Below are 13,682 nucleotides of genomic sequence, written 5' to 3'. Positions count from 1 at the left end.
CAATCATGGAACTGCAAAACCCATCGATTTATTTTCAATTGGTTAATTAGGTCATTAGAGTTCTCCGACATTGCGACTGGCTGTTTTGTTTTTTTTTTTTAATTTGTGATGGGCATCAAGAGCTGTCAACAATGGCGGACATTAAGAAACCAGAGCGTCAAAACTGTTTGTGACGGGCCTTTAGCCAGTACTTGTCTAGAAGGTCATAGCTGACGAGCATAAGCTGTTAACCACTCCATTTAAAGGGCCTGTCTATACCTCCGAGAGGAAGCTCACTTAACCCTGCAGGAAGCAGCATGTGTGTTTGTGCTCATCATCAGGTCATCATCAGGAAAACAGCATGGATGGGCAGGTGAGGTGTGTTGGCCGCATGTCCCGTGTTCGGAAAGCAGCCTGAGTGGTAGCAGTGCCTGTCGGCTGTATTGCTGGAGAGGAGGCCAGGAAAGAGCTGTGGAGGGGTACGAGTTCCTGTGTATTGTGTGACTGAGATCACTCTGACCCTGTATAGCTGCAGAGGAAGCGGTCAGGTAGCTGTAGAGGCGCTGAGTTGGCACGTGAGTGAGAGGCGACATGGCGGAATGCCATGGAGGTCCAGTATATTAATGTGGGTATAATGGAGTCCATGGCGCTGTTATTGGGGGAGTAGAAGCGTTATTAGTGTGAATAAGTGTGCTGAAGAAAAGACGTCAGAGAGCAGGAGATGCAGCCTGGAGTCTTCCAGCTCTGACACAAGAAGTGTGGGAGGGTCTTCCTGTCCAGCTCCTGACTCTCAGTTGAGTGAGTAGCATGGAAAAAACATACACACAGGCGCATAATTACCTTGTTGGATAAGGGTGGTCTGTCACACTATTACGCTAACAAGAGCTCTAAATGTGTTTTTACTATGTCAGCATTATTGTGAGGGTGGCTTTCCAAGCTTCACATAAGAATCAAAATGGGGGGGGGGGGAGGATAACCTTTCCAGAGCATGAGATGTGCATTTTATACAAAAGCAAGGAAAGGTTAAGCACAACTGTCACAATGACAAATATGTACATTCATTTACCTAAACTGGAATAGGTAATGTAGTGAGGTTCATAAGGACATTTTAATATTCTTTTAAAGATTCTAAGTCTGAAAGTTTTTAATTTTGAATTTATACTCAGAGGGACATAGAGATGTGTGTCTACTTCAGGAGGTCAGTCATCAGAACTATGTTATTTGGTGTGGTTGTCTCTTAATTATCCCACCATTTGACATACAGGTACAGTATATGGCCTCAGCCAACGCACTTCAGGTAATGAGGCATCTAGAAAGGAGTAAGAAAACATCTACAGATAACCAATAGAAATGCAAATTTAATGCACTGTTATTTAAATAGTGTGCATTCTCACCTGGGTTAAGGTTAGCTGACCCTTTTCGCCCCGAAAAAATGCATTCTCTGGACCCCCACTGACAATGGTCTTCTGGAAGAAATCCCTAAGGAACAACAAGCCCTCACAATGAGACAACCAGTGTACCCATCACATTAGCATGCCATATTTATATTGTGCTATAATAGAAAAGTAATAATGAACAAAGGAAGACTGAAAACATACAATGTTTATTCTTGATTTATTAACATACAGTACCATGCCCAAGTCTTGTGACAATTTTACTAACCATTTGATAGAATTATATAGTGGACTCTAATGTTAAAAACACCAGAGAGAGATACACAACAAAAGGATTTGTTTTACTTATAGTTAATCCTACAACTCACACAAAGCCAATACAAAGTACTGTATCTGAAATAAAAGTAGTATTTTCACAGAACTTAATTATGGAAGCATTTTAGAAGGTTCAAAAATTGAAGTCTGTTAAGAACAGCTAATCATCTACGTTAACAAGGCCTTACAATAATCCAGTCTACAAAATACAAAAGCATTAACTACTGTAGCGTGAAAGCATCGGAAGGATAGGGTGTTTAGGAAATTCTGTGCATGTGGAAAATTGAAATCGCAATGGTATTCTTCTGATGTTCATAACTTTCAAAAGCTCACATGAATTAAAGTCATGAAGACATCAGAATTAGGCTTAGTCTGCAAATCTAGATATATTCAATAAAAACATTGAAGATAACCCATTCCAGTCACACCTAAAATATGGCAACATGTACAGTATATGCTAAACAGAATAGGTCCCAAAATTGAACTTTGTGGGACATCAGAACAGATAGAGGAGGTTCATCCCTTTATCAAAAATTGAGGTCCACCACTCATTTAGGAACCAGTCAGGAATCGCAGCACTTCCATACAAATTATCAAAATAATTAACCAATTAAGGACAATTTGATTAACAGAGTCAATGGCACAGGACATACGGAAGATTCCTGAAGAAATCATTCACCTCCCTAACCAGACCTTTTTATTGCATTAGAGAGAGAGGGTGTCTATATTATCCCTAAGGGGTAATTTGTTCTATAGCAGCAGACAATATAAAGAAAAACACACAAACAAACAACACAGATAAACATAAGCAAGAAAATCAACTGATGAGCAAAGTTATGGCCACAGGTATAAATGAGAATTTGAACCTCTTTGTTTTTAAATTAGGAAATATGTATCTGTGTTCTGAGGGGAGAAATTGGGATCATTAAACAAAGAGTGTGAAGGGTGCTTTATGCATAACAGACATACTTGGGCTATAGGCTCAAAAGATCAGTGCCAATGGCTTTTTTTTTACATCGGTTTTGTTTAAAATCAGATAGGATGGTTTCAAACTGCTTACTTTTGTTAAATGCTTTTGCAATCTTTAACAATTGCAATGTCACAACATATTCCAGCATTTCCAGCAAACCTCACAGTCTGTTTCAATCCTTCAATAAAGGTGTAAGAGCAGCTCATTTGAATAATAAAGACACAGTTCAAGAGCACAAAGATTTGTTGACAATGGTTAATTAACGCTTGGCAGAGAACTGAAAAATACTACAATGCTCTTTTGAGATAGAATAATTTATTATTTGGCTCCAAAATGCAACTTAAAAAACCCTGAAAGGGGCACCAGAGATTGTTTGCTTTAGTTAACTGAACTTCAGTATATCACAAAGAAGGTTTGGAAAACTTTTAGGGAGGTGCAAAGCCCTTGAAAGAAAGCTTGGGAAATGCAATATGTTACACTGTGGAGAAGAAAACACAATTCCAGGCTTCTTCCCCAAAAACAGAGTTTAGAGGCAGATTAGGTATGAAAACAGAAATTGTTTTTTTGGCAAAAAGTGATCCAATACTGAACCAGCTCATTTTCCAAACGCACAAATAGAGAAATTCGAGACCAGGATCTGCCAAATAACATGATTATTTCATATAAAGTGACAAACCCAGAAAATCAGTCCATTAACAGTATTATTAAACATAACTTGATCAAAAACAGAATCTGGCATGAGCCTGCGACACTGCCATGTTACTCTGCTTCATCATGGGATAGAAGAGTAACTGATTTCACTAAAGTTACAAATGTTTCAACCAAGCTTTAGAAACCGTTCCATTCAATAAACCAGTGATGACAAAATACCTCAGTACTGTTGATTAGATACTGTAGATGAGATCCAAATAACGTTAGATGCACTCACTTTGTTATGTACAATTTCAAATTAATGAGAACACTATAAATGTATAATGCATCAATCAAATAAATTTAACATACTGTTCATTTGAAATATTTCCTTCCATAAAATCATATATGGTGGATGTGTTCATTGAGATATGTTTTCTATTTGACATAAAACAGAAAATACAGGAAATCATGAAACACGATTAGAAACATTCACTATCAGTCTGCTATTACATGTGTGGTAAAAAAAAAAGTCTGGGGGCAGCGTCATAAATTAATTCCCTCTCACACATGACAAAAGAGATAGTTCCAAATATCGCATAAGGTGAATCTACTGTAAGTAAGGCACAATCCACGTTGTTCATAGGTTAGTCACTCCATGCCTATCTGAAAATGTTTAACTTTGGAGTTTCACAATACACTTTGTTTCATTAACCCTTCGTATGCCTAGATTCCTTACCAGAGTCAAACCTAAACATTGCTATTTGCCTAATCTTTCAATACAATTAGTTCAAAACAGTATTCAGATATTGTAAATATCAGAAATGGAAAATTACTGTGTGGTATTGTATCTCCGTTCTAAGTGTCACAATAGGACATTAATCAAAACATTTTCATTATATGTGTAAGGCATAGATAGAAGTGAACAGAGGATCGGTTGGTTGTGCTCACGGTCTAAATAAACGAAGATAATGAAAGCACTGAGGCTAACCGTCTCCTCTTAATATTCTCCATTTACAGATTAGTAACAGTTTATTTGCTGTAAATAACATTATTCATAGAATACTTCTGAAATCGTCAAAGTTTATTATACTTTCTGTACTGACTCCTCATTGTCTCACATCTGGAGCTTGTTCATTCTCCATCTTGGAGTTCTCCTCAGTGGTGGAGCGAAGTACCAACAGAAACCAGAAGAGCTCAGTCTCTGACCACCTTTTCCCATTTGCTCAAGACTCATCTGTCTAGACACCCCCTGTGATCTCGCAGCTCTCAACTACAGTACATCCTTCTCCAATTATGACACTATATGAAGTTAAAGTTTTTAAGTCTCAAAACTTGATGCAATTTGCACTTACTGTACAATACACACTGCAAACATGGAATATCAAAAAGTTATCTACATTACTGCTCTGTACACATACACTCTTTAGACCATTTTAATGGCATCAGCGCTGCTTCACCAGTTTGTGCTGCAATTACTGTTTGATAATCAAGAGAATGCAATATATTCTATATGCTTTTTGAAAAATTCTACAAAAGGTAACAACTAAAAGCATTACAGAGACATGTGAATTTAGAAAACTAGTTTACAGCTAAAGTTTGGAGAATGCAATATAAACGGTTAATTTATTAGCCATGTTTATTTAATTAACATACGGCAAGCACTATTGAGCAATGGGCATTATGTACTGTATACGTCAAAAGCTACAAGTTAATTCCATGCTGAAAAGAGAGTAAAAAGCACAGTAGTTCAGAGGTGGAACCTTCTTGAAGTGAAGAGGAGAGTCTTTTTTTCCAGCAGTGCTTCCGACAAAAAATACAATGAGATTTATAACATCCCACTAGAGTAATTTAGTTTAAATGTGTCTATTCCAGTTTAATGTGAAACAGATTTGACTCCAATCATTCACAGAGTAATTTTGCTCACCGTCCTTACTGAGGTGGTCAGTGTTATTTCTGCTTCTGATGAGTCAGAATGACAAATTGACTGCTGCGTAGGAGAAACTGGCATTTGAACTAGGGGGTGAGTGGTGAGCAAAATGGCACGAGATGGTACTAAACAGGTCACCTACAGTATAACCTCTACAGCGTATCAGACCCACAGCATCAGGAGTGTTCAACTACCATTGATGCTTTTGTTGTAGAGCCTGAACCCCAAGCAAAAGGCCAAAAATGTTCTCAAGTTTCACCAAGAGCAGGAACAAAGCTGACAATAGCAAGCCGAATTACAGTACATTTATTTTTTATTCTGTTTTGGAGTAAGCATCTTAACTTTGTGGTGGGTTGTGGCCAAGACATTTAGGAATCAGGTTGCATGTGTAAAAAAAGGCAACAAAAGATATATACTACTGCTTTAGAGCTCATACATTAGAGAGTTATTAGAGCTCATAACAACAATGATGGTCAACTCCAGTTCTTTTTAAAAAAAAACATTGAACGTGTAACAACAATAATGCAGCTAAATTGCATGGAGCCCGCATGGAGGACAATCGTAAAATTATTTTTCTACCCGGCTGTCATATACTGTACGGCTCGACCTCAGTGATTTACAGTGCCATTTTCGAGTTTTATTCGTTGTCGATCAATGAATGAGCTCTTTTCTTTCAACTGTAATCTCTAAACTGTCATCTTTAAACAACCCTTGCAATGCTTAAGATGGACGTGTTGACTTAAAATCCCTGCATTCATTTTACATTCCACTGTACTGCACTAAATCTGTCTTTGCTGATAATGCGCACTTAGTTTTACACTCACTAGGCTTTCATTTTGTTTTGTTTTCATTTTTTGCAACTTTATTTTGGATTACACCACATCATTGAGGCAGAAATTAATAGGAAATTGTGCTGCGTTTCGTACAACAAATACCTACGAAATACCAACAGTCACTACCCAGTGTTACTGGATAAACAAGGTTCACAATATTGACAGCAAGTTTCCTACCTCGGCAGACCAATGGACTCCGCGTATCGCTGAAAAACTTGCCGCAGAGAGGGGATAACTAAAACTCCCCCCAGGTCGAAAAGCACCACTTTTCTCAGCGACATGACGAGATAATCTCTGTCCACCCAACACAAGTTAACGACTTAACAAAAGCAGAAATTACCCTGAAATGCAGGAGGTAAATAATATTCTAATTCTGTTAACTTTGCCCTCCCCCTCTATTTTAATAATTGGAAACGCCTGTTGAACAGCCCCTGACAACTGAATGTGAGTGTAGCGGACTTCGTCTTCTTTTTGATAAACTTATCAGCTGCTTATGAAGCATAAATAGTTGAAAGCAATCCCTATGAAATGGCATCTTCCTAATCCTGTTCATGGAAGCATTCCATGAAGGAATATTCACATTCCAAGCAATGAATATTCCTGTTCAGCGGAACTGCTGAGTTTTATTACAACTCTTTACTTAATTTAGGCCTTAATGAAATCGCGTTCTTAGTAATGAGAAATCATTGCCATTTAAATTATTATTCTACATCTACTGTACTAATGCCCTTAACAGTACTAACAATACTAATACTGCACATATTAACTAGAAATTAGATCACTAGAAATTTTCCTTTGTTAATCAGAATGTTTCATCATTTTTTTTGCATATAATGCAGCAAAGTACTTTGCATATTGATTCATCCATCCTTAACAAAACCACTCCCATTCCCATTGCTAATGTGACTCCACATGCCCAACGACATGTCAAGAATTAATTCTTTATTTTGATAGTCATTAATTTGCCAATGCTAAACATAGGATTTTTTTTCATTTTTAAAAAATTGTTGTTTTTAATCATTTTTAAAGCTGAATCCAGCTTCACACATAGAATGCTTTATGTAAAAAATTAATAGCATACAGGAAACATCAATCTCTCAAATACTACCCCACTGATCTAGATTTATTCAAATTTAACAAAGAAATCTTAAAATTGCAGCCTTGCAAAAGTATTCATACCCATCCAATGATACCCCATTTTGTAAATTAAAAAAGCAATGCACACACATTTTTAAACTTAATATTTTTATTAAAAATCTGAATGCTCAAACTAAAGACATCTAAAGGTACTGTGTGATAAGGTACACTAAATATCCCCAGGACTAAAGACATAAAACCAAAATATGTTGATGTCATATAAATTCAGATAAGTGATCTCAATATTTGGTGAATATTTGGCAGCAATTAGAGTCCCCATTACCTGTAAAGCGCTTTGAGTGGAGTGTCCAGAAAAGCACTATATAAGTGTAAGCAATTATTATTATTATTATTATTATTATTATTATTATTATTATTATTATTATTATTATTATTCCAAGACATTTTACTTACTTTTATTGTCCCAGATGGGAAAGTTGCTTTGCAGGCAGGTAAAAGACTTAATAAAATACACAATACATTTAAAACAACATGAACCCATTAACAAATAAAAAATATACATGTATTAGAAGAAAGAAAAATTATATTGGATAAATAACATAAAATATATAGTTGTCTAAAGTTAAGCAGGTTGATGACTTTAATGATTGACCAAGGACTTAATTAAGTAACATAAACCCAAAAATCCCTTTGATCATTGTCTCTCTGACCACCTACAGCTCAGTAAACATTTTGTCTTCTACTTATTGTTTTTTAGACTGAGACATGCAATATTTTAAGATAATACATTTAAGATAATAAATAAGATTTTTTTGTTGTAAAAGTGCACCCTGTGGCTTGAAATAAAAGATTGGTAAATTACATGGAAATACTGCATTCATCCTTGTCATCATAATCTGATTGTAACTATTTACCTTAATTAGCATAAATAACAAGTTTGACAATTGCAAGTATATTAACTTTTTACATAAAACATTGAACAAAATGGTTTACTGTAGCTTCTTATTAACTTGCTCTCATCATACAGTACCAATCATGCCATACTAGAATATGCCCCTGTGCATAAAGAACACACAGATTACCTCAGTTTATCTATACGCAAATGCTGCAAGTGCTTCTCCAACTATGTGGTTACAGTCATAGCTTTAGTAATCCATCAAGACATCCTTGTGCTGAATTACTTAGAAAACTTCCTTCTTCCCAGCCAGGCTTGTCTAAAGCTGCTCTTGCAAAACTTTGCCTAGGTCAGTCTGGTGGTTAATGTTGAGGAAAGTGTTCTGTCCAGCAGACATGAAGGCAATCCTTTAGAACATGTGTCACGGGTCATGGTTAGATTTACTGTAGCAGTTCTCTCTTGCTTTACCCCTGATCTGCCACCAGTGATATTCCTGTTGGGCTTTCTTGTGTGTTGGTGTTGGCACTTCCTCTGTGAGATCCTGTGAGGTCACATCAATCACCCAGTGTTGTCAGACACATATCTCCTGAGTTTGGAAGTGTGGTGAGACCCAATCAATATCTTTTTAGACATCTTCTTGGTGCCGATATTCAGGCAGGAGGTCTAAATGTTAGTTAGAGTTCAAGGTCTTGTTCAGGTGCAAGAAACCCACGTCTGGGCTTAGGCTCACCTGTTTTCCCTCTGAGGCATTTGTCTTCCAGGTGCAATCAACACTGGTAGCCATTGTCCATGGAAGACTGGATGTACTGCAGATACTATGGAGATGTACTGTACGTGCATCCATTGATGGTCTGTAAGAATTGCTATTGCATCATAGATGGAAAGAGTTACAGTACCTGTTCATGAGACAACACACTGCCTCTACTGTGATCTACTGACATCAATACATACAGTATACAATACTAGGATTTACAATGCATACTGACCATGGTATTCTTAGAATAGCGTTGTATCTTGCACACTGGCAGGTGACCAGAGCCTGAGACACTGTCTCTTACCAAGTCATCTATATAGTCCTTTCTCCAGTGACTGTTTGATAGAGCGTGTATGATGATATGTTATGATGTGTTGGTTGGGGAGTCACATGGCAGCAATAATTCTGGCTCCCCTCTTCTGTCACTGACAGCCTGAAGGGATTTTCGTGTTAGCTATTAGAGTGCACTGTTCCCAACTTTGCTTTTCAAATGTATCATTTCCCAGTTTTCCATTGGAGAAGCAGCCTTTCCTCTCCCAGTGGTTTGTGGGTTTATATGGTTTGGACCCCTATGTTTTGGGCCCTCTATCATGGCTCTTCTTGCCTGTTATTGACAGGAGTTTTACCTTTTTCTATTTGCCCTTTTTCTGGACTGAGTATGATAATATAAGAGGGCAGAAGTTTTAAACAGAATGGCAGCCCTTATCTGGACCACATCAACAGCTGCCGGATGACAGTTGTTTAGGTGAGAGTATACTGTCTGGGGGCCAGAGAGTGCATGTGATGCTATGAGGGGCCATGCCATCAAGGGGCGTTACTTTCCCCAGGGACCCCTGGATTTTTCTGAAGCTTTCCCTCTACTTAAGATGATGGACCGCAGTAGATGGCAGCAATCACCAGAGCAGGCATCTGCTTTGCACCCTGCTCCAGACCACATGAATAGAGCACCGAAACTAGACAGATCAGAGATGACTGGGAGAAGAAGTAGGAGCACAAATGACATAAGACTTTCAAATCAGCCTTTGCCCTTGCACAGACTGCTGTTCTTTCCTGTTGATCCTACCTCTGGGATGAAGCCTTCAGCTATAACCACTACAATCAGAGCTGAAGAGCAGGTTTTCTGCTACTATAACAACTACTTTACTACAGTGCAGGCAGTCTGTATTTTTCCACTACAGCCACGGAGCTGCAGACCTCAACCTTAAGGCTGTTTTATAAATCTCCGGGCTGAAGAAAAGCTGTCGGTGCGGCAGCAACTCTAACACAGCTTAGGCTGCTGATTCCACAAAACCGGGCTGAAAACTCCAGCTCCCCAGTTGTTTTCACTAACTGCCTGGGTGAGGAATGGCTGTGCTACCACTGCAACTGAAGCCTATTTACACTGTTGGCTCACTGACACAGCCATGGGGATTTAGACTGCAGTCTCAAGACACCCTATGCACACCTCGATTACTCCTTGGCTTCCTCAAGCTGGACATCCACAACCAGTTGCTGTGTTGAACATGAGCCATATTATACACAGTTCCAAAGAATAAGCCACCATTTAGGACTTGTGTATGGGCTCTCTGGCCAAGGCCCCACCTGGAACCTGGAACCCTGTTGTGAGCGACCCTATCATCACCGGAGGAAGAAGGATTCACTGTCCATGCAATTGTGAAACTGTGAGTTTTGGAGTGCCTTTGAATGAGTTTTTGAAAATAGTCTCAAAGAGAGACTTCTACATTTGGAAGAGTAGGGTGAGACTGAGGTTTTTGTAGTCATGTTTTGAAGAGTTGTTTGATTTTCTGGCTAGTAAGCATCTTTGCCGCCCAGCATGATCTTTAGGGACTGAAGTTATCACAGCTCTAACATCCTGGGTTCAAATTCAGATCCACCCAAGTGGAGTTTGTATGTATTTTCTATGAGCACTTCTGTTTCCTCCCACAATCTGACATATTGTCCAGATTAATTACAATCTCTGAATTGTCCCCACTATGCATGTGTGAGCCGATGCCAATGCTATACGGTAGCATTGCTGTCTCACAGCAGCACTGGGGCCATGGGTTCAGTTCCTGGGAGGGGAATCTGCATGGAGTTTGTGTCTTCTCCCCATGTTCACATGGGTTAACTGGCTTCTGGGAAAAACTGGCCCCCTGGTATGAGTGTGTGTGTGTTTGTATGCCCTGTGATGGAGTAGTGTCCTGTACAGTGTGTATCCTGCCTTGCATCTATTGCCTGCTGGGACAGGCTTCAGTATCCCCTGCAAGCCTGTATTGGATAAAGCGGTTGTGCATGTGTGAGTGAATGCGTACATGTGTGCCTAACAATGGATTGTTGCCCTATCTGTGGGGTTTCAATCCTCTAAGGATGTAGTAGTTTAATTAGAAATGAATGGGATTTGAAAGTCTCCTTTAATAGAAATAAATACAAATTAAGTAATACAATATACAGTATATTGCAACATATTTGGTAGACATTTTATATATTTATATTCACATTTTCTGCTATTCAGATAATATCATTTCAGTGTGCACAATAATTCATCATACTTATAATAAAGATACTGTATAGAAATGTAGATGTAGCACTTTATTTACACATTCAATTCTTTCCATTTTAAGGCACTTTTCAAACCTCACCCAGATCAACTAATCTAAGGGCTTATATGTCCATGTGGTCATTCTGGTGCATGATTCAAAAAGGGTTGTATTTTTAAACAAATGCAAATTTATACTTTCTTTCACACTTGTATTCACACAGTAAATTTCTTTCTCTAGCATATTATGACACAATGTTATTTTGGTTTGGAATGTCACATTCTGGTTTCTGTTATACTGGCAGTTTCATCTCACACTGCAGCCTGGAATGTGGCTGGCCTCATGCTCAGTGCCTTTCCTACTGTGGCAGACTAAACAGAACTTCTGTCTGACCTACCAGCACAGCCTGCTGCAGCCCTCCTGTACATTTGACCAGGTCACTGTCTCTGTGTTCTCTTTCACTGCACTGAAAAGCGTGTAAGGGTTAGCAGTGCAGTCCACAATGGGAAGGCTGAGGGGGTCAGAACGCAAGCCTGAACCCGTTAATTTGCAGTATTTGCAAAGCAGAATCAGCATGATCTTCATCACGAGTCTGGTGGAGGTTCTTATTTGGCCAGCTACCATTCAACCATGTTCTAAATGGTTGACTCTATCACTAAGGAACTATCCCAAGTCAGAATTTTACTTTTACTGGCCCAGTGTCAATTTAGATATTGTAATATACAGTATATTGTGTGTTGCTGCCTACTGTTTGTGATACAGTGAAGCAATTTCTTTATGTTCTGCCACATAGATGAGTTTTCCAACTTGCTTACTAATAAAAGCTAGATAGGTCAAGCTAATCTTGTCATAATACCAACCGATGAACATTGCTCCTTTCATGTGCAGGTTTATTTCCGCTTACATTAATAAAGCATCTCCGTAATAAAGGTGCAGTATCACAGTAGAATGTGACAGCTATGCTCTATTAATCAATAGTTTCATATTGTGAAGTTCTATTTAACCCACAGCTGAAAACCCCACGTTAAACTTTGTGTATATTGTACTCATGCTAAAAAGGAAGACTGCCTCACAAATCTTATAACTTTAAAATAATGATATATCTTTAGTAGTATTGGTTCTTTTTCATAAAAAACATAATCCTAAAAGGATGACAAAAGCCTTAAAATGCAGATTCAATAACAACACTTTCTGGATATAATTGATCTAGCCTGTACTTGTAAAAAGGTTATTATCCAATGTTTCACCTGGGGAGAATGTATAAGATGTATTAAGATACTTAATAAACTTATAAAACACCTGCTGAAAACTAAAAAATTATTACCAGTTCTTATAAGACTGCTGTGTACCTTTATAAAATACCAATGTTTTATACATTAAATAGGGTAAACTGCACTAGAACAAGAGATCTATACAGTATTTTTCTTAGAAAGATTTTAAGGAAAAGTAATTTTTGTGCAACTCAGACATTTCTATTTTCTATTTCTATTTTGTTACAGTCAGGAAGCGTTAATCAGGACCCTATGCAGACTGTAGAATCCGGAAGGGAGTGAATCAGACATAGGGGAGAGAGGACTGGGAATGGGGCTGGTAGACGAACAGGGGGGGGGCGTGTCGACAGTGCACTGGTGCTCGGGAGGGCGTGGTCCAGGCGAAAGTCCAAAGGGAGTATAAAGGAAATTCCAGGGTGAAAGCAAAAGTCCAGAACCAGGTAATCCATCCACGACGAACAAGACAAAAGTTAAAAACCGGAGCGGGTGTCACGAATGTCGGAAAGGACGAACCATGGAATGACAGGAGAGTGAAAAGACCCTATGCGTAGCAGTGAGACAGGGGTTAGCCGGGCTCAGCTGTTCAGGGAATGCCGTATAGAAACCTATGCCCTCAGGTAGCGGACATGGGGCGACTTGGTGCTAGGCGGATTTCAGGACTTATAATCGTGACAGTTACACATGTATTAAATTAGTAGGTAAATCAATTAGATTAGATAATTAAGAGCAGTTTAAGAAAGGACATGGCTTTTGAAATAACTACTGTATTTTGTACTTTATGACCTTGTAGAAGTAATAAAGAATTGTATTTGAAAGCTTTCATGAAATAGTTTAGGAATTTATTTGGTCTCATTCTGTGAATGTAGAATTGTATGTTAACTAACAAGCATACAAATTTAGTATGTACTTGGTCAGATGTGCATATTGAAAAGATAATTGTTCTTATAAGTTTGAATTGACAGTAACTGTTATTTTGTTTAAAGTTCTGTTTGTGTGTGTTATACACCCTGACGAAGGTGCAACTGCATCAAATCATTGGCTTTTAATCCTATTTTTATGAATTGACACAAAAACAGTTTTATCCAGTCTTCTTATAC

At 38.3% G+C, this 13,682-nt stretch overlaps 1 protein-coding gene across 1 annotated transcript in view; it reads right to left on the bottom strand.

Annotated features, from left to right (window-relative positions):
* Window positions 1-6,512, bottom strand: part of ephx2 (epoxide hydrolase 2, cytoplasmic) — a 97,121-nt gene extending 90,609 nt beyond the window's left edge. Inside the window, exons 1-2 of the mRNA XM_069197634.1 lie at window positions 6,229-6,512; window positions 1,374-1,458 (exon numbers count right to left, since the gene is read on the bottom strand). Coding sequence (XP_069053735.1) covers window positions 1,374-1,458; window positions 6,229-6,332 — 189 coding nt within the window. The 5' untranslated portion in view covers window positions 6,333-6,512. The remainder of the gene's footprint in view (window positions 1-1,373; window positions 1,459-6,228) is intronic.
* Window positions 6,513-13,682: the final 7,170 nt, after the last annotated feature.

The sequence above is a fragment of the Lepisosteus oculatus genome, chromosome 2, assembly GCF_040954835.1.
Source record: "Lepisosteus oculatus isolate fLepOcu1 chromosome 2, fLepOcu1.hap2, whole genome shotgun sequence".
NCBI classification, from domain to species: domain Eukaryota; kingdom Metazoa; phylum Chordata; class Actinopteri; order Semionotiformes; family Lepisosteidae; genus Lepisosteus; species Lepisosteus oculatus.
This window is presented reverse-complemented; position numbering and strand designations above follow the sequence as displayed.